The following is a 21,313-nucleotide window of genomic DNA, read 5'->3' as shown; positions in this document are numbered from 1 at the left end:
GGATAGGTTTGATCTTCTTGCAATCCATGGGACTCTCAAGAGTCTCCTCCAGCACCATAATTCAAAAGCATCAATTCTTCGGCGATCAGCCTTCTTGATGGTCCAGCTCTCACTTCCGTACATTACTACTGGGAAAACCATAGCTTTAACTATACGGACCTTTGTTGGCAAGGTGATGTCTTTGCTTTTTAAGATGCTGTCTAGGTTTGTCATTGCTTTTCTCCCAAGAAGCAGGCGTCTTCTAATTTCGTGACTGCTGTCACCATCTGCAGTGATCATGGAACCCAAGAAAGTGAAATCTCTCACTGCCTCCATTTCTTCCCCTTCTATTTGCCAGGAGGTGATGGGACCAGTGGCCATGATCTTAGTTTTTTTGATGTTGAGCTTCAGACCATATTTTGCGCTCTCCTCTTTCACCCTCATTAAAAGGTTCTTTAATTCCTCCTCACTTTCTGCCATCAAGGTTGTATCATCAGCATATCTGAGGTTGTTGATATTTTTTCCGGCAATCTTAATTCCGATTTGGGATTCATCCAGCCCAGCCTTTCGCATGATGAATTCTGCATATAAGTTAAATAAGCAGGGAGACAATATACAGCCTTGTCGTACTCCTTTCCCAATTTTGAACCAATCAGTTATTCCATATCCAGTTCTAACTGTAGCTTCTTGTCCCAAATAGAGATTTCTCAGGAGACAGATGAGGTGATCCGGCACTCCCATTTCTTTAAGAACTTTCCATAGTTTGCTGTGGTCGACACAGTCAAATGCTTTTGCGTACTCAATGAAGCACAAGTAGATGTTTTTTCTGGAACTCTCTAGCTTTCTCCATAATCCAGCGCATGTTTGCAATTTGGTCTCTGGTTCCTCTGCCCCTTCGAAATCCAGCTTGCACTTCTGGGAGTTCTCGGTCCACGTACTGCTTAAGCCTGCCTTGTAGAATTTTAAGCATAACCTTGCTAGAGTGTGAAATGAGTGCAATTGTGCGGTAGTTAGAGCATTCTTTGGCACTGCCCTTCTTTGGGATTGGGATGTAAACTGATCTTCTCCAATCCTCTGGCCACTGCTGAGTTTTCCAAACTTGTTGGCATATTGAGTGTAGCACCTTAACAGCATCATCTTTTAGGATTTTAAATAGTTCAGCTGGAATATCATCACTTCCACTGGCCTTGTTGTTAGCAAGGCTTTCTAAGGCCCATTTGACTTCACTCTCCAGGATGTCTGGCTCAAGGTCAGCAACCACACTACCTGGGGTGCATGAGACCTCTATATCTTTCTGGTATAGTTCCTCTGTGTATTCTTGCCACCTCTTCTTGATGTCTTCTGCTTCTGTTAGGTCCTTTCCACTTTTGTCCTTAATTGTGGTAATCTTTGTACGAAATGTTCCTTTCATATCTCCAATTTTCTTGAACAGATCTCTGGTTTTTCCCATTCTGTTATTTTCCTCTATTTCTTTGCATTGCTCGTTTAGAAAGGCCCTCTTGTCTCTCCTTGCTATTCTTTGGAAATCTGCATTCAATTTCCTGTATCTTTCACTATCTCCCTCGCATTTTGCTTGCCTTCTCTCCCCCGCTATTTTTAAGGCCTCATTGGACAGCCACTTTGCTTTCTTGCATTTCTTTTTCATTGGGATGGTTTTCGTTGCTGCCTCCTGTATAATGTTACGAGCCTCCATCCACAGTTCTTCAGGCACTCTATCCACCAAATCTAAGTACTTAAACCTGTTTTTCACTTCAACTGTGTATTCATAAGGAATTTGATTTAGATTGTATCTTACTGGCCCAGTGGTTTTTCCTACTTTCTTCAGTTTAAGCTGGAATTTTGCTATAAGAAGCTGATGATCAGAGCCACAGTCAGCTCCAGGTCTTGTTTTTGCTGAGTGTATAGAGCTTCTCCATCTTTGGCTGCAGAGAATATAATCAATCTGATTTCGATGTCGCCCATCTGGTGATGTCCATGTGTAGAGTCGTCTCTTGTGTTGTTGGAAAAGAGTGTTTGTGATGACCAGCTTGTTCTCCTGACAGAACTCTATTAGCCTTTGCCCTGCTTCATTTTGAACTCCAAGGCCAAACTTGCCAGTTGTTCCTTTTATCTCTTGACTCCCTACTTTAGCATTCCAATCCCCTATAATGAGAAGAACATCCTTCTTTGGTGTCATTTCTATAAGGTGTTGTAAGTCTTCATAGAATTGGTCAATTTCAGTTTCTTCAGCACTGGAAGTTGGTGCATAAACTTGGATTACTGTGATGTTAAAAGGACTGCCTTGGATTCGTATCGAGATCAATCTATCATTTTTGAAATTGCATCCCAGTACAGCTTTCGCCACTCTTTTGTTGACCATGAGGGCCACTCCATTTCTTTTACGGGATTCCTGCCCGCAGTAGTAGATATGATAGTCATCTGAACTGAATTCGCCCATTCCCGTCCATTTTAGTTCACTGATGCCTAGGATGTCAATGTTTATTCTTGCCATCTCATTTTTGACCACATCCAGCTTACCAAGGTTCAGCTAACCAAAAGGCTAAAGATCTCTAATCTGGCACCCTCCAGATGTTTTTGCCTGCAGTGAGGCTGTGCTGGCTCAGACCAGAGGGCACCGGGTTGGGGAAGGCTGTCCTAAAACGCTTTCCATGCTTAGGAAAAGGTGTGTATACATAAGCCTGCCTTATTATATGTGCCTTGAGCAACTTCCTTCCGATCCAAAGCTTTCCAACCAACTTTCGCTATTTCTTGGCTCGCCGGGGTATAATCAGGAGTTAATATACCATGCAATAGTCCCCAAATTTAATTTAATTACTCCTTTCCAGAGTGGATGGCTCGGTGTTAAAACATTTTAAAGGGGGACATTCCGTTTCCAAAGCGCAGGACAACAAATGGCTTTGACGAGAAGCTATATTTCTTTGGGCACAATACCTCCATCAAATAAAAGTCCCCTTTCAGCTGGCAGGCTGTAAATTCAGTCTGCTTATCCCTTTCCGAGTCCATCTATTTCTGTAACAATGCCGGGCTTTAAGAGAGAGAATATATATCCACACTGGGGAACAGCTTCACAATTAAAACTCTACAGGCACCATCACTTGACTGGCTCAGAAGCTTTCCTGTTTATCACCCCCTCCCCTTTTCTTTTCGTTCCTGAAGGTGGTGGGAATAAATTAGTGTGTTGGATAATTCTGTTTGTTCCAGCAGAGTCAATTAAAAACACACACAAAGGGAATACTGGACAGGTAAACAATGGCGGAATCAGAAGCTGGATTGCACCAGCTGCACCTCCCCACTTAAAAGAACATTAACCCACCTTGTGTTAGGTCAGCGCATTAGGGATAGCTCAGTTGGTAGAGCTGGAGACTCTTAATCCCAGGGTTGTAGGTTCAAGCCCCACATTGGGCAAAAAGATTCCTGCATCGCAGGGGGTTGGACTAGATGACCCTCATGGTTCCTTCCACCTCTACGATTCTATTAGTCTATGCAATATTACAGATAATTACAATAAAAACAGCACAGCACCAGCCCTTTCATTAAAAGCAGTCAGTTCCCAAAAGCCTATAGCAATAAGGAGGTCTTCACCTGCCGGCAGAACGAAGAAGTGTGCATGCACACGAAAGCTCATACCAAGAACAAACTCAGTTGGTCTCTAAGGTGCTACTAGAAAGAATTTTCTATTTTGTTTCGATTATGGCAGACCAACACGGCTACCCACCTGTAAATAAATTCTGTTTATTTTCAAAAGTGCCAAGATACTTTTGCTGTTTTAAGCGCAGCCAGTCTTTGCTCCCTGACCCATGAGGTGACGGCATCAGAGACAGCTGCTGGATCAGGCCAATAGCCCATCTAGTCCAGCATCCTGTTCTCACAGTGGCCAACCAGATGCCCATTATGGGAAGCCTACAATCAGGACCTGACTGCAACAGAAGATCTCCCACCCACTGTAGTTTCCAGCCACTGGTGCTCAGGAGCATGCTACCTCCGACTTCAACATCAGCTTCGTTGGACTGGTCATGCTGTGCGGATGCCTGATTATCGTCTTCCAAAGCAACTACTCTCTACTCCGAACCGGCATTCACTCTCAGCCCTGCTTGGGGATGCTAGAGATTGCTCCTAGGGCTTCTGCATGCAAGGCAGATGTTCTGTCACTGAGTCATGGCCCTTAACCCCTTCTCTAAGCCACCCACAAGTAATATTAGAAAAGATAAAAAGCATTAATCCTGAACAGTAAGCTGATGGCTTGGTTACTTCATCCTTGACAGGCAGAGAGAGAGAATGAGAGAGAGAGAGAGAGAGAGACCCTTCCCATGTTTTTGCTGACATGTTCACTGAATGCTGTTATTGTTGTTATTATTACAGTGGTACCTACGGTTGCGAACAGGATCTGTTCCGGAGGCCTGGCCGCATCCTGAGGAATTTGCAACTGGAGGACTGCTTCTGCGCATGTGCGTGGCGTGGTTTAGCGCTTCTGCACATGCGCGAGTGGCGAAACCCGGGAAAATACTTCCAGGTTTGCCGCTTTTGCAACCCAAAGTTTACGTTACCTTCGGGTAAGCTGAGGGTCCACTATATTTAAATTTGTATACAGCCCTAACCCGGAGGTCTCAGGTTGGCTACAGCATAACATCACAACATAAAAACACAAAATACATGATAAAAACAAAAACAACCCAGTAAACCCTACCTCCCCAAGGTCATTGAATTTCAATCAGCCAAAGACCTGGTTAAAGAGGAACGTTCCACAAACGGGGAGCCACTGCAGACAAGGCCCTGTTCTCATGTTGCCACCCTCTGGACCTCCCATGGAGGAGGCACACAAAGAATACATGGAGCGGGGACCATGTCTGCTGGCCTTAACTTGAACCTCCACACATGCACCCAGAGATCAGAGCAACCATGCCAATGCCAAATGTTTTATAGGACCAGGAAGAATCTTACTGGGCTACTTGCACCACCTTATCCTTGCTGAGCTGGCATTTCCTGGCCATCCAGCTATCAGGCTGCTGCAGAGACAGAAAAGCCCGAGAGAACCTGGGGCACAAGCGACTGGACCACTTCCAATTCTCTCGCTGTTTGGTTTTCCAGTCAACTGTAGCCTCTTCATTTCCACCAGCTCAGATCCTTTAATCCTTATTCCAGATAGGTAAACGCTGAGTCATGTCCGCTCCGCCGGACTGTATAAAAATAGCCTAGTCACTTTTTATCTCTTATTCTATCTGATAAAAATGTCCCTGTTAAATATATCCCAGGGAACGTGACATGGAGCAATAAAGATTCCGGACAACCTTGTTTCCCCAGTTACTTTCTTTCCTTTTCAATTAAAAGCTTACAAGTTACCAGATGTTTGGCCTGCTTCACTTGCTCCTGGTCCATGCCCAGATAGGACACTCTGCCCCTCTTGAGAGAAGGGAACAGGCTACCTTATGGCTTCCTCGGAGATTTACAAGGGTTTCTAGGAATTTAAGTACGCCCATCTGCATAATTAGGGAGCATCCTATTGAAACTGACATCTGCTTAAGATGCGCCTGCCATATAAATGTTGTCATCTGTCTCCTCCACCCTCCCCCTGACTCCTCAAATGGAAAAAAAGCTCCATTGCATGTAGAAAAACTGTGCAACAGGCAGTGGGTGATGCAATATTATGAGCCATCCTGTGTCATTTTATCTTGTGAACTGCCCCGAGACCTGCGGGTATAGGACAGTATAATAATAATAATAATAATAATAATAATAATAATAATAATAAGGAAATGATGCCTTATGAGGAACGGCTTAGGGAGCTGGGTATGTTTAGCCTGGAGAAGAGAAGGTTAAGGGGTGATATGATAGCCATGTTCAAATATATCAAAGGATGTCATATAGAGGAGGGAGAAAGGTTGTTTTCTGCTGCTCCAGAGAAGCGGACACGGGGCAATGGATTCAAACTACAAGAAAGAAGATTCCACCTAAACATTAGGAAGAACTTCCTGACAGTGAGAGCTGTTCGGCAGTGGAATTTGCTACCAAGGAGTGTGGTGGAGTCTCCTTCTTTGGAGGTCTTTAAGCAGAGGCTTGACAGCCATCTGTCAGGAATGCTTTGATGGTGTTTCCTGCTTGGCAGTGGGTTGGACTGGATGGCCCTTGTGGTCTCTTCCAACTCTATGATTCTATGATTCTATAATAATAATAATAATAATAATAATAATAATAATAATAATAATAATCCCTTTTGCATTCTGAAATCATGCAGTCCAGAATTCTAGCAACTCACTTTGCCACCTTTTCTTTGCAATGTATAGATCAACTACATATTATACATAGGGACAAATGTAAAGTTCTGCACTTAGGCAGGAAGAACCAGATGCACAAATGTAGGATGGGGGACACCTGGCTTACTAGCAGTACATGTAAAAAGGATCTAGGGGTCTTGGTGGACCACAAGCTAAACAAGGGTGATGCAGCAGCAGAAAAAGCTCATGCTATTCTAGGCTGCATCAACAGAAGTCTGGTGTCCAAATCAAGGGAAGTAATAGTCCAGCTCTATTCTGGCTTGATCAGACCACACCTGGAATACTGTGTCCAGTTCTGGGCGCCACAATTTAAGAAGGGTGTAGACAAGCTGGATTGTGTGCAGAGGAGGGCCTGGAAAACGAGCCTTATGAGGAACGGTTGAAGGAGCTGGGTATGTTTAGCCTGGAAAAGAGGAGAGCGATGTTGGGGATTGAATCAGTGCATTCTGCATTTATTGTACATGCTCCACCATTGAGTAATGGTCCATCCTCACATTAGGTAGCCGACTGAAGTGGATGAATTCTGTGGGCTATGCCAGTTCAGAATGCAGCTGAGTTCCATTTTTGAATGCAGAAAACTCCCTGCATGCAGACAACTAGAACAACAGGTGTAAAGGTTTAGGTGCTAGCTTTTTAGAAGTCAAGTTCTTTAAAAATAAAATAAAATCACAATCCATCTGCCATTTGATGTGGCATGTTCCAAAATCCTATCCCCCCATCATCTGAGTTCAGTATAGATTCACTCTTTCTTTAGCCTGTCCAAATAGCTTATAAGCAGCCGGGCTTAAAATATGCCCCTTTTAGAGGCTAGCAGACTTCTTGGAAGGTTGATAGCAATAAGACTGGAATCAGACAGAGGTGTGAGAATGAGACTGGATGTGTACAGAGTCCACCAGAACAGGCAACCTGCTCATTATGGGACTAAAATCAGGGTAAATCTAAATGATAATTTTTGCATATGTCATTTCACAGGGATGCTGAGTGCCCCTTAAGGCAGTGCAAAGGCACACGTATTTAACCCCCAAGGCAGGGAGGAAAAGGAGACCACCAACTAATCAGCCATTTCTCCCTTGTTGAACAAACAGCTTTTCCAAATTGCCTCATTAGCCATGCAAACCTGTCTTGATTAATTGCACAGGTACTTCTTGATGACTGCATCATTACTCTGGGGAGCCGAGAATCTGCGTGGTTGGGAGGGAGGCGGCTCCTGTTACAGATACCCATCAAGGCAAAAGCAACCTTTGCAGCTGGCATTTCAAACTTTCCGCAGAAGGCACCAGAAAAGATTCTGCAAGCTCTCCAAATAGCTCAGCCTAGGACGATGTTATGTAGGAGATTTTGCAACCCAGCTCCTTTCCTCGGGATAACAAATGCCAAGACACATCAGGTGGGGGGAGTGGCGCACCGTGGCTCCTCCGCACGCTGGGATTCATCGAATCATAAAATTGTAGAATTGGAAGGGACCACAATGGCCATCTAGGCTGGGTTGGTGCCCAGGAACAACTTGCTGCAGGACGGACCTTGAGCAGGAAACGACAGAGCACCAGAGCTATGCAGCACATAATTAAACTATGGAACTCACTTCCCCAGGAGGCAGTGATGACCCCCAACCCAGGTGGCTTTTAAAAGAGGATTGGGCAAATTCATGGAAGAGAACCCTTGGGAAGCGGCTGCCAGTCAGTTCAGCTAACACTGGGCAAGATAAACGAACGGCCTTCCTCGGTATAAAGCAGATTCCTATGTCTAAAGTGCAGCCATGGGTAGATTTGCAAACCATGGTTAGATTGGGGGCAATGAGCCACCCCTACAAACAACGGGGAGAGGCCATAGCTCTGTGTCAGTGCATCTTCTTTCCATGCAGAAGGTCACAGGTTTGATCCTGGGCTTCACCATGTAGGGCTAGGAAAGATTCCCAGTAAGGAGCCCCTAGTCAGCCTAGAGCAGGGATGGGGAAATCAGTGGTCCTCCCAATATTGTTGGACTACAGCTGCCATCATGCTTGGCCATGGTGGCTGGGGTTGATGGGAGCTGGAGTTGAGCAACATGGGAAGAGCCATAAGGTTCCTCATGTGGGGTGGACTTTGGACTTTCAGATTTCATCAGCGCCCTGTAAAAGCCCAAAATTCGGAGCCCCTCCCTGCCTCTCGCCTTCTGTTCTGCTCCATTCACTATGCTATAGTTGTGATGTCCTGCAGCGCCCCCTAGGCTCGGTGCCCAGCGTGGCAGAAACGGTTGCGCTGTCCTAAATCCGTCTCTGCCAAACCTGACATAGGGAGCAGTGGATTGACTTGCTAGACAGTCATCTACTCTCTAGTTTAATCCAATCATCCCCTTTTTATAATTTTAAAACCATTGCATATTTTTCCTATCATCTGTGGACACGATGAATAATTGCTTCCTCTTTTCTTATCCAGGAATCATGAGGGTTAGAATTTAGCATACAAAAAAAGTAAAAAAGGAAGAGAGAGTTTCTTCCAGTCTGCTTCTACAGTTCTTACAGGATTCCTTGCAACAGAGAGAGCTACTGAGCTACAGCCCTCCCCCAGCTAGCTTGCTCTTTTCCTCCATTTGCACAGAAAAAAATGCATCAAAGAACAGTGTTTCTTAAGAAACAATAGGATATATACAGTATAGATATGGATTGTGGCTATTGTCATGTGTACCCCGGATCCTAAACCAGCAGTGGTAGCATACTGGATACAAAGCAGACAGGAGCATGTGCAGAGCTTTAGTTTGCAAGATCCTTTTGAAACTGATGTGAAAAGGTGTTATGTATGTTTGAAAGCAAAGAGATAAATAAAAGCATTCTAGGGTAGACTGCTTCTAAGCATGGAAGCTCCCTATTAGCACCATAGCAAACAGTCTCCTCCTCCTCCTTGCAGTGGGATGGAATAAGGTAATGATCCTGTTAGACTCCTAAAATTAGTTTTGGATCTGCAATCATTGACTTTCTGATGGCGGAAAGGAGAGGAGCAATTTTAGCATGTCATACTGTGCGATTGCAGAAAATATTGGGATAGGCATGTCTATTTACTGAAGAGGAGATTTGTTTGTGTTTGAGTCAGACTCCACCTTTGCCTCACACTCACTTCGTGGCCTTGGGAAAGGCCCCCCCCCCTCTCTCTGGTCCAGCCCTCTATCTAGGCTGCCTTCAGACTGCCATAATTCTATGAGCAAAATAATTCTCAAAAACATACCAGGAAATTTTGGTAGATTGGATTGAAGTGCTCTGTTGCCCTGGCTCAAGAAATCCACTTTGAGAACAAAACAAAAGCAGACTTTTCTTTTTCGCAGTGAGGAAAGAGACAAGGAAAAGTGTGAGCTGAACAAATGATTAATCGAAAGCTGTATAACCGCCACTACAAAAGCAAAGTGGGATGAATACAGAATGGACACTCGTCATATAACCTCCCCACTAACATATCAGAACCAATGTGCAATAAAGACTAGAGAAAGTCTCATCTCTGCATCAAGGATGATGGCTCAGTAAGCAGGTTGCTTGGAGGAGTTCCGAGTCCAAACCCAGGCAAATGCCACTGGGAAACATATTAGTAAAGGCTAATGTTTCACTGTTGTTTTCCACTGTTGACTTTGAGCATAGAGATTCCATTTAGCTACCAATGGGCTCCCTTGGGTGGGGCAGGGGTGCAATAGGTAGGCTTTGCATGGCAGTGTCTGTGGCACCCCATCACACTTTGGGGAGGCATCTTCCTGATGGTGGAAACCAACTGTTTTAGCTTTGTAGCATGGGTAAGACTGACAAATCAACAGCCTGTCTGTACCAGGTGACTTTGAAAAGACTGCCCTGAGTCAGAATGAAGAGGCAAAGTCTCATTGCCATATTTCACAGGGGAGGCAGTGATATCGGTCGAGGGCACCAGGAATCTGGTTGCAATCTGAGCGAGGCCTCCCTTTGCAAAGAGGATACCCGAGCACCTCTCTTGGATTTTCATGCAGCTGAGTGCCTGGTGTCCCGGAATCCTTTGCATGGCTGCAAAGGATCTTGGGAGATGCACCTTCTCCACCACAGTCCTTGGAGTAGTCAGCATCAAGCAGCTTAAGCTCCCGTGCAAATTTGATGGGTGCTTCTTGCTTCCAAATGAGCATGAATCACCGGATGCTGAGCGGTGCTTCGAAAAAGATCACCGCCTCCTATCTATAGCATGACCCTGCCATGCAGATTAGGGGAAGGGCGGCAGCTCGGTGACAGAGCATCTGCTTTGCATGCAGAAGGTCCCTGGTTCCATCCCCAGCATCTCCTGGTGGGAAGCCTTGGAGAGCCACTGCCCGCCAGCGAGGTGTACCAATGGTCTCACATGGGGGTAAGGCACCTGCTTTCTTTTGGGACTGACTGTGGCTCAATAGCAGAGCCAGGTTCAATCCCTGGCATCTCCAGGTAGGACTGGGAAAGGCTGCCTGCCTGAAACCCCAGAGAACCTCTTCTATGTAATATAGACATTGCTGAGCTCAATGGACTAATGGGTCTCATTCTCCTATGAAGCTCCTATGATGAGATTGGCAGTGAGTGTTTGGATGCCACTGGAGTCTTTTCTGAGCCATATGATAAGCATGGTTTGAAATTTGCATTATCAGTCAATTAGTCGACAAGTGCCAGTACTCTGTAGTATGGCTACTTTTCTGCTTGTATGGCTCATTGCAACATGAGAAAATATATAACTTTGCGTGATTATTTATGTCCGTGTGGGACAGTGTTACTATGGGATATCAATATACTTTTTTATATACAGTATAAGCAGTTGGGTCTTGGTGATGATTGTGTTTTCTCACTTGCAGGTGGACAGAAACATTTCAAATAAGGAAATTAAATAAAGAATTCTCCTCTTCTCATCTAGCCTCTGAGCAACTATATTCTGTGGGGTCACAACAACAACAGCCCTGCAAGGGAGGCCACTGCTGGCTTAATTAGACAGGTGGAGTGGCAAGGCCAAAACTTAATGACAATAATAAGCTATCTAGAGTATCTAATGGGATTCAAGGTTTACTGGATGGCCCACATTGGCTGATAATTATCCCCACTGCCAGCCTATTTTATTTCTAAGGGAACCTAGAAAAGTAGACTTAACAAGGTTGTAAAATTCACCCTTGAGGAGTAACTGGAATTCACAATTTATTAATCACATTGCTGGATCACCCTTCCTGTAAAGGAGCTCAGGGCAATGTACAATAAAACATTTTTTAAAAGTATCACAAATAAGACGTAACAGTAACCGACATACATTAAAATATCTATCTATAAAGTCAGGACCATTGAAACACACTGCATATAAAAATATCAAAGTGAAGACAGATGCAATGTAAGAAGAGAAGACAGATGTCATGTAAAAGAGAACTTGCATCACGTGAACATCGCACAAGAGAAGAGAAGCACTTACCAAAAGACAGCACGAAAAAGAAAGGCAGCCAGCAGAGGATGAAAACCCCAACAACGATCGCAAGAGTTTTGGCCGCTTTCTTCTCCCTGGAGAACTTCAAGAGGCGCACTGAGAGAGAGCTCCTGAAGGTGTGCCCTTTGCCCTTGGTGCTGGCAGCTAGGGAGTCCTCGAGGACACTGCGGCAGTGGATTCTGAGCACCACTTCCATGGACTTCCCACGCTCTCTCTTGACCCCAGCCTCCAAGCTCTTGGTGGTCCTCCTTGCCACCACGTAGATGTTGAAGTACATCACCAGGATGACCATGAGTGGCAAGTAGAAGGAGAAGAGCGAAGAGAAGATGGCGTAGCCCGGCTCCATTGTGATGCTGCAGGTTTCGTCATTTTCGGGCGGCTCCTCCTTCCAGCCCAAGAGGGGCCCAATGGAGATGACCATGGAAGAGAGCCAGACCACCACTAGGATGATGACCGCCTTCTTCTCGGTCATAATGGTGGGGTACTTGAGCGAGTATTTGACCCCGATGTACCGATCCACAGAGATGATGCACAGGCTCATGATGGAGGCGGTACAGCAGAGGACGTCTACCGCCGCCCAGATGTCGCAGAAGATGCGGCCAAAGATCCACAGGTCCAGAACTTCCAAGGTGGCCGAGAAGGGCAGGACAGTGGTGCTGAGCAGCAGGTCAGCGATGGCCAAGTTGATGATGAAGTAGTTGGTCACCGTCTGCAACTGACGGTTGCAGGCTACCGAGAGGATGACCAGGATATTGCCCACGATGGCCGAGAGGATGAAGAGGGCGAGGAAGACCCCCACGCCCACCGACTGCAAGGTCAACCTCAGTGCCAAGGAGGTGCTGTTGTCGGGGTCAACATCCCCCCCTGCCCAGGACCCATTGACCCCCTCGGTTTCTTCTCCCGTGTGGTTCCCATTCAAGCTGGCATTAATCCGGTCAGGGAAAGTCATACTTTTTCAAAAAGGGCCAGTCTCCATGGGAGATGGGTTGAGCGTGATGGAGATGCCAAGGAGATGAGCAACAGGCATGGCTCACTCTCTCCCTGGTACCACCACCAGAATCACCTATAAGGATTTTGAACTCCACACTCCCAAGAGAGAGAAAAAAAGTCTCTCTTTTTGCACACGAAGAGTTTCCTCCCACTTATATCTCTCCTCCTCTGCAATCCTTTTTTTTTTTTTTACACCATCGTTTCCTGCAAAGGTGGACCTCTCTCCACGTCACTGCACGCCACCAGGGATGCTGTTGTGTCCCTACTCTTCTCACTTCATGCACACACGCACGAGCAGCAAAATCCTCTTGCAACGGTGCTGGATTTCAAGGAACCCACTTTCTCTCTCCCTCCTCCAATGCTGTGCGGGCTACCTCTTTCACCTCCCTCCCTCCCTCCCTTCCCCCGTCACCTCTCTGTCCATCAGGTGTGTTTGTGTGTGTGGCCCCTGAGCTGTCCCCTTCGTTCTCAGCCACCTCCTCCACTCAGTAATAATATAAAAAAGTATTCGACGTCCCTCCTTGCACCTCTCCAACGCACGCGCGCGTTTGCAAAAGTCCCTTGTAAAAAGGCTGAGCAGCAACAACCCCCGTACGCGGAGGGGGGGGGGGTGTGATAAAAAAATAAAACAGAAAATTGGGACCCGGGGTGAGAAGGCAGCAATTCACTCCTTTAAATAACTCCTTTTGGCCCCCCCGCTTGTTTCCCCCATCGAGCGTCCTTCATCCAGGAAGATGCGTTGGCTGCGGAGGCTTTGGGAAGAAGGACCGAGCTGGGCGCAAGCGTCGCGTCGTCAGTGTCCAGAGCCGGCGCCTTGACAGTTTCCCGGACATCCTTCCAGCTTGTCGGTCCAGAGGATGCGACGCAGGAGCAGCGGAGGGAATGGAAAGGGGAACCGTGGGGAAGACGCCGCCGGTGCCTCTGCAGCTAAATCCGAATCCCCTCCAATCGGAGCGGGAGAGATGTGGTGGTTGGGTAGCCAGAGGAGAAAAAGTAGGCTGCGTCCGGGCGCGCAAACTTTGCGCTGGGGAGCTTTGCGGGCTCGGCGTCTCCAGGGTCGTCAATCTCTCTCCCTCTCTCTCTCTCTCTTTCTCTCCAGCGAGATCTACGGCGCAGCAGCAGCGAAATCCAGCAAGGCGCCTTCCTCAACTCCTCCTAGAGGGCTTGTGGCATCCTTCTGCCGGCATAGGGTGGCCGGAGGGGCTGGCGCTGCAAGTTTGGCAGCGAGCAGGAAGAGGCGGGAGGGAGGCACAGGGGAGACTGACTCTTCTTCTTTCTTTTTTTTTTTTAAGAAAGAGGGACAGAGAGCGCTCGCGGAGGGGTGGCGGCGGAGGGTGGTGGGATAACGCGCTGGGTCGTCGGGGGGGGGGGCGGGGGAGGAGGCCCTTAAATATATATACCGAAAATAGCTTCATTGAAGGATTTCCATTTCCTGGGCGAGGCGACCGAGAGACGCTAGAGAGCAGCAAAGGGCTGGTCGACGGCGCTGCAGCTCACGCTAATGCGCTTCTGGTCCATTGCGAAGCCCTCGGTGTTTATTAGAGAAGCCGTTATTGTGGGATGATCACCTCGGCGGGGCTCCCTGCAACCTGTTTGATTTGCTTTACGTGGGAGGAAGCCGGCAGATTTAAGCCTTGCAGCTCCTGTGCTTACAATTTTATTTTTAATTTTAAAGGCGTAAGTGCATGTCCAAAGGCAGATCTTGTACGGTGGGTTCTGCTTCGTGCCAAACCCACCGCTGCAGGCTGTTCCCAGGGCATCCAGATGGTCGTGTGAACATATATGCTGGAGAGTCACGAACGGCTGGTTTGCTTGTTTACCTGGAGTTTCTGACCCGCTCCTTCAACTGACTTCAGCCTGCGATTCAGATTTCAATGCGACAAAGGATTGCAATGTGATGGTGACCACACAGAGGTCTGTGCCCCGCCCAGCCCCCCAATCGCCCCAACATTTTCTTTTACCCTGTGCAATGTCTCATTGTGATCAATGGATCTTATTTCCATGTAAACATAGTTTTATTTTATTTATATCTTGCCCTTCCTCCACTTGAAGGATCCCTAGTCAGCTACTCCCAAGACCAATCTGTGTTGGGGAGGCCAGAAGGACCATTTGGCTCAAGCTCAAAGGGCGCCTCAGAGCCAGACACTTTTCAATTTTTTGGCACTTGCTTTTATTTTATTTTATTTATATCCCACTTTTCCTCCAAGGAGCTGAAGGGGGTATGTGTATATGGTTCTCTTCCTCCCCATTTTATCCTCACAACAACCCTGTGAGGTAGGTCAGGGAGAGAGAAAAGTGACTGGCCTGAGGTCACCCAAGTGAGTTCCATGGCTTAAGTGGAGATTTGAACCCAGCTTCCCATCAGTTTGCTAAGTTACTCAACTTGTTTTTATGTGCGTCAGACCAAATGGTGGAACACTCTCTCAGTTTGGAGCTGCAAATTTAAACAAATGAGAGCTGTGCTTTGCTAAAAGGCACTCTTTTCTTTTTCTTTTTTTTCCAAACTGATATAGGATTTTGTCATATGCTTAATGTCAGCTGTGACGCTGCACAAAAACAATATTCCCCCTCAATAATTAGTGCAGTCGCACAGGAAAGGCTAGAAAAGCATATGTTAAATTGTATATGGGGGAGGAATCAAATCGTGTCTCTTTCTCCTCTTTTTTCATTTCCTTATTTTGTTTTGCTATGTTTCCATTTTAATATTTTTCATTGTGGCTAGGGAGAAGATTCAAAAACTGGGAGGCCAACCTCCCTTCTCTCTCTCTTTTAAATCTTTTTTTTAAAAAATTAAATTAAGTTTTACACTGCAAATTTAAATTCAAACACTAGATATCAATATCATCATTTAGGATTCCCTGAATTCTTTGACTCCAATCTGCCCTTCCATGGTTTCCATTCTCTCTCTTTTTTCCCCAACTGCTTCACTTATTTTCTCTATTCTTCCTTAAAAAAATCAATTTTTACCTTATTTTCTATACATTACAAATGTTACTCAAATCCTACCAAAGTTTTTAGTTGTTTCCAATGTTCTTTTAAATACATCGTGATTTCTCTCCATTCCTTCTTAAAGCCCCTCTCTTCCTGGTTTCTGATCTTCCCGGTCATTCTCGCCATTTCTGCATAGTCCATCATCTTCATCAACCATTCGACTCTGGTCTGGGCTTTATCTTCTTTTCCAACCTCCCTTCTCAATTCAGGACATCCATAGAGAAAGCATACAGAGAGGAGCAAAGAATCATAGAATTGGAAGGGACCCCAAGAGTCATGTAGTCGAACCCCCAGCAATGCAGGAATGACAGATCATGTGAGCATCCTGAACAGAGCGGTTGGTATTTTTTTTAATAATTAATTTAAATTTTATAACTAACTTTAAATGTTATGCCATAAGGAGAGTCTGCTGGATTAGGACCCGCCATCCTGTTTTCACAGTTGCTGAACAGAAATCCAGAAGTAGGACTTTGGCACCTTCCCCTGCTGTGGTTTCCAGCAACTGGAATTCAGAAACATTGTTGTTGTTGTTCAGTCGTTCAGTTGTGTCTGATTCTTCGTGACCCCATGGACCAGAGCACGCCAGGCGTGCCTATCTTTCACTGCCTTCTGCAGTTTGGCCAAACTCTAATTGCGAAACTGTGAAACTGCCTCTAATTGCGACAAGGGACATGGGTGGCACTGTGGGTTAAACCACAGAGCCTAGGGCTTGCCAATCAGAAGGTCGGTGGTTCAAATCCCCGCAAAGGGGTGAGCTCCCGTTGCTCGGTCCCTGCTCCTGCCAACCTAGCAGTTTGAAAGCACGAAGTGCAAGTAGATAAATAGGTACCGCTCCAGTGGGAAGGTAAACGGCGTTTCTGTGCACTGCTTTGGTTCTCCAGAAGCGGCTTAGTCATGCTGGCCACATGACCCGGAAGCTGTACGCCGCCTTCCTTGGCCAGTAAAGTGAGATGAGCACTGCAACCCCAGAGTCGTCCACGACTGGTCCTAATGGTCAGGGGTCCCTTTACCTTTACTTTTAATTGCGACATAAGAAATGTTTACATATAGAATGATGCTTTATGGAAGTGAGTTGTGGGTAACTTACAACCGCCTCAATGCCTTCCACATGTGCTGGGTAAGGAAGTAGCATCACATGGCAGGACAAAGTCTCAAACAAAGGTCTCCTCTCTGTAATAGATTCCTATTAGGAATTACAGGTACCTAGGGCCGTCTTAAGGGGATCGGCCGCCCTGGTGCAACGATCCCCCGGCGCCCCTGGTAGGCCGCCTCTCCGCCCACCTCCCTCCCGCGCTGGCCGCCCCTCGGGAGGGGGGGTGGGCGAGCGGGGGATGAGGGGCATGGCGCTGCAAGCCAGCCGCCCTCCGGAGCCCCAGCTGGAGCACTGGGAAGGGTGCGCAAAGCCCCGCGCCGCTCCAGCGCCACACCCCTCATCCCCCGAGGGGCGGGCAGCGCGGGAGGGAGGTAGGCTAGCGGGGGGATGAGGGGCGTGGTGCTGGAGTGGCGCGGGGCTTTGCGCGCCCTTCCTAGCGCTCCAGCTGGGGCTCCGGAGGGCAGCCGGCTTCCAACTCGCCCACCGGCGCGCGAGCACCAGCCCGCCCGCCCATGGGGGCGGGCACGGGTTGGGGAGGGGGCGCCCGGTATGCCGGCGGGCTTGCGGGGGCGCCCCTGGGGGGCCTGGCGCCCTGGTGCACTGCGCCACCCAGCCCCTATGATGAGACGGCCCTGCAGGTACCGACATCCCAAAGGAACAGAAAAGACTCTTCATGTAAGTGACAACAGCAGCACGGATGCTAGTAGCCCTGAGATGGAAAGAAGAAAGAGTCCCTACCAGAGAGGAATGGCAAACTAAGCTGTTAGACTATTTCATTCTCCATTTCCTGAAGTCAGTTCTCATAGGCACCCTCTGGCAAAGAGATGAGAGCTGGTTCTATCAAACATCAGGGTTTTTTTTTGGTTTTTTTAATATAGTGTGTTTATGTGTGTTTTTGCTTAAGAAGGAAGCTGCATGGAAACTCAAAAGCCTGGTTTTGCAGCATGTCTTGTAAACCATTTAGAAGTAGATTAATGATTTGTGTATCTTTTCTTTTCAAATCTACTGGTGTGGTGTGGGAGTGGTGGAGTGAACAAAACCCTCGGGACTGTTCCAGTCGCTTTAAGCCCTGACAAAGAATTCATGTGACTTTCAGAATTGTCAACAAAATATTAAAAGCCACATTTGATACTGCTTTGCTGTGAGCGACCCTCCACGTTGCATTTTCGCTTTGCTGTGGCTTGGGCCTGGCATTTTATGATAATATTGTGGCTTACACATGCTGTTTTGCTGCAAGACAGCCTCAGCTTTAGACCCTGGCATCTAGTGAGGTTTTTCTTTCCAGCTAGCGAAACCTCCATCCTTCTCTCTCGCCAGAGCCCCCATCCTAAGGATTGCTGGGTTCCCCTCTGGAAATACTTTTTGGATCCCAGAATACACTAATTCCACTTAGCCTGAGTTCCAGACTAAGATCCACAGCCTAATCTGGGCTTCAGTGGAAACAGAACTTGGAATGGTCTCTGGGCCTGGTGTGCCAGGATTAAGAAAAGGCATCATGGCTGTGAATAGCATAGAATCAATGATAAAATTTCCTTAATAAAACAAGCAGGGCCTACAAAAGGCACCATAAATCAAGAGATCGGATTTATACATCAATATAGCTGGGTCACCCTTTATGAAAAGGGTGAGTTTTAAGCAGGCACCACAATGCAAATACTGTAGGCACCTATCTGAAGTTCATTGGGAGCATATTCCACATGGCAGGTGCCACCACACTCAAGGCCCTGGTCTCAGTGGACGTAAGACAGACCTCAGGAACATATGGCACCACAAGGAGTGTCTCCCACATGGATCAAAGTCAGAACATAAGAACAGCCTTATGGATCAGGCTAATGGCCCATCTAGTTGAGCATCCTGTTCTCACAGTGGCCAGCCAGATGCCTGTGGGGAACCTGCAAGCAGGATCCGAACAGAAGAGCTCTCTCCCCTCCTGTGGTTTCCAGCAACTGGCATTTGGAAGCACTGCTGCCTCTGACGACGGAGGCAGAGAACAGCCATTGTGGCTAGTAGCCCTTGATAGTCTTCTCCGCCACGAATTTGCCCAATCCTTTTTTTAAGCCATCCAAGTTGGTGGCCAACACTGCTTCCTGCAGAAGTGAGTTCCATAGTTCAACTATGCACAGTGTGACAAAGCACCATATTTTTCGCTCCATAAGACGCACCTTTTTCCTCCTAAAAAGTAAGGGGAAATATCTGCGCGGCTTATGGAGCGAATGGTGGTCCCTGGAGCTGAATTGCCCAGGGGCCAAAAGAGGATCATGCTTTTTATTTTACAAAGTGAAAAGGGGGTGTTGAAAGGACCCCACTCAGCAGCTGATCAGTAAGAGATCGGGAGAGAGATAAGAGTCCCCGGCTCCCTTTCAGCCCCACTCTCTTCCCCAGGCCTCCATTGTTGAATGTTCTGCAGAGGGAGGTTGTTTGTTTCCCCAGCGACATGTGACTGGCTGATTAGATTATCTGTCTGGAAACTGTAGAAAAGGCTCCCTTTCCTTTAGAAGCTGCAGAAATGTGAGTTTAACCCAATAAAAATGGGACTTTTCCCCCTTTGCAAAAACGCTGCAAAGCTTTTAGCTGATCCTCAAAACAACAACAACAACAACAACCAGGGCTTTTCCCTTTGCAAAAAAGCTGCAAAACTTTTAGCTGATCCTCAAAAAAACAGGGCTTTCCCTTTGCAAAAAAGCTGCAAAACCTTTAGCTGATCCTCAAAAAAACAGGGCTTTTAGAGGAGGAAAACCAGAAAAATATTTTTTTTTCTTGTTTCCTCCTCTAAAAATGAGGTGTGCCCTATGGTCCAGTGCGCCCTATGGAGCGAAAAATATGGTATGGTATTATCTGTCTTGAATCTTCCAACTTTCAGCTTCATTGGGCACCCACAAGTCCTAGAGTTATGAGAGAGAGAGAGGGAGAGAGAGAGAGGGGGGGGGAAGCTTTTCTCTATCCAATTTTTCCATGCCATGTATAATTCTATAAACTTCTGTCATGTCACCTCTTACTTGCTTTTTTATATATGGAAAAGCCCCAAATGCTGCAGCCTTTCCTCCATCCCTGTGATCAGAAAAGTCTGCCTTTCGCTGAACCTTTTGCAACACGACAATATCCTTTTTGAGCTGAGGTACCCAGAACTGTGCACAAATACAGTTGTGCCATCAATTTGTACAACCACATTACTGTATGATTTTGGCAGTTTTATTTTCCATTCCTTTCCAAATTTGCTATTTTCACACTTGCTGTGCACTGGGATGGCATGCCCATCAAGCTATCCACTATGACCCCAAGGTCTCATTCAAGTCCTTAAACTTGGCCCGGTAGCATATTGCCAGCCAGTGTAGGTCTTTCAGCTATCTCCTATCGACAGGGTGTCCACTTCAGAAGCATCGCTGTGACATTCTGCATTAGCTACATCTTCCAAACCAATGTTCAGGGAAGCCACAGTTAGACTACATTGTAGTAATCCAATTCTGGAGATTACTAATGCCTGGACTACTGTAGCTAGACTATCCCAATCCAGGAATGGCCAAAGCTGTCATGTCAACTGCCAGAAGGGACTCCTAACCACTGAAGCCACTTGGGCCACCAGTGACAAAGAGGGCAACAGGTGCACCCCGAAGAAGAAGAAGAAGAAGAAGAGTTTGGATTTTATATCCCGCTTTATCACCACCCTAAGGAGTCTCAAAGTGGCTAACATTCTCCTTTCCCTTCCTCCCCCACAACAAACACTCTGTGAGGTGAGTGAGGCTGAGAGACTTCAGAGAAGTGTGACTAGCCCAAGGGCAAGGGGAGCCGTGTGTGTGTGTGTGTGTGTGTGTGTGTGTGTGTGTGTTGCACACTGCCTATCTCCATGTTTCCAGGAGTGCCTTCCATCTTCAGGCACCCGGGACCACCTTCCCTTCTCTTTTGCATCTCAAGCCCCTGACAGTTTATATTTGGCTGCAAGTCTTCATAACAACAGATTGCAATGAAAATGGCTAGGCATTTAATCTTGAGCCTTGTTTACACAAACAGCTGCTTTTCCCACAGATCGAGGCTGAACCAACTAACAGAGTTTCTTCTTCTTCTTCTTCTTCTTCTTCTTCTTCTTCTTCTTCTTCTTCTTCTTCTTCTTCTTCAGCATCTTTATTTATTTATTTTTGCCTGGGGCTCCAGGACTGTCCCCTTGGGGTTGCATTTAGCACTAGCCCACTTAAAGAATTTTAAGTACTCATATTAATGCTTCTTGCCAGAGGGTACCTGCACCATGAATCATGCGCCCCTGCTAAACCTTGTGTGCAAACCAAGATATTCTTGACTGCCATCTCTAAAAGACACAATGCAAATCCGAAATAATTATGCACATTTACTTTGCATAAACTTTTGTGGGGTTTTTTTGTGGGGTGTTGGTGGGATTTCAGAATCTGAAACTTGGGTTTTTGCAGAAGTGACATTTTTTGAGGGAGCAGGAGAAAAGAAAGGTGTTGAGAACAGAAGTCTGAATGGCATGCCAGGTCAGAGTCATCCGGCCTGTGATGGCTCTGCGGTGTGCCTGGCCCAGCTGGATGCAAATGGAGCTGGTCCAAAAGCCACGGAGGACCATTGACACCAGGATG

The 21,313-nt window shown here is 46.8% G+C and overlaps 1 protein-coding gene across 1 annotated transcript; it reads right to left on the bottom strand.

The window, feature by feature from the left end:
- Positions 1–4,913: 4,913 nt before the first annotated feature.
- On the bottom strand, positions 4,914–12,978 carry LOC117052611 (alpha-1D adrenergic receptor-like). Its single transcript, XM_033159581.1, has 2 exons — positions 11,622–12,978; positions 4,914–4,982 (listed from the first exon to the last, which is right to left on the bottom strand). The coding sequence occupies exons 1-2, from the start codon at positions 12,600–12,602 to the stop codon at positions 4,914–4,916; spliced, it is 1,050 nt and encodes a 349-aa protein (XP_033015472.1). The 5' UTR covers positions 12,603–12,978.
- Between the last annotated feature and the right edge of the window lie 8,335 nt (positions 12,979–21,313).

This window comes from Lacerta agilis, chromosome 9, assembly GCF_009819535.1.
Source record: "Lacerta agilis isolate rLacAgi1 chromosome 9, rLacAgi1.pri, whole genome shotgun sequence".
Taxonomy (NCBI): domain Eukaryota; kingdom Metazoa; phylum Chordata; class Lepidosauria; order Squamata; family Lacertidae; genus Lacerta; species Lacerta agilis.
The sequence above is the reverse complement of the archived record's forward strand: the minus strand, read 5'-3'. Positions and strand labels throughout refer to the sequence as shown.

Excerpts from the sequence above, each read along its gene's own strand:
- LOC117052611 (XM_033159581.1), bottom strand. The coding sequence starts at position 12,602 with ATGACTTTCCCTGACCGGATTAATGCCAGCTTGAATGGGAACCACACG. Across the intron at positions 4,983-11,621 it reads GTAAGTGCTTCTCTTCTCTT|CAGCCTGATAGCTGGATGGC; the intron begins GTGCGATGTTCA and ends CTGTCTCTGCAG.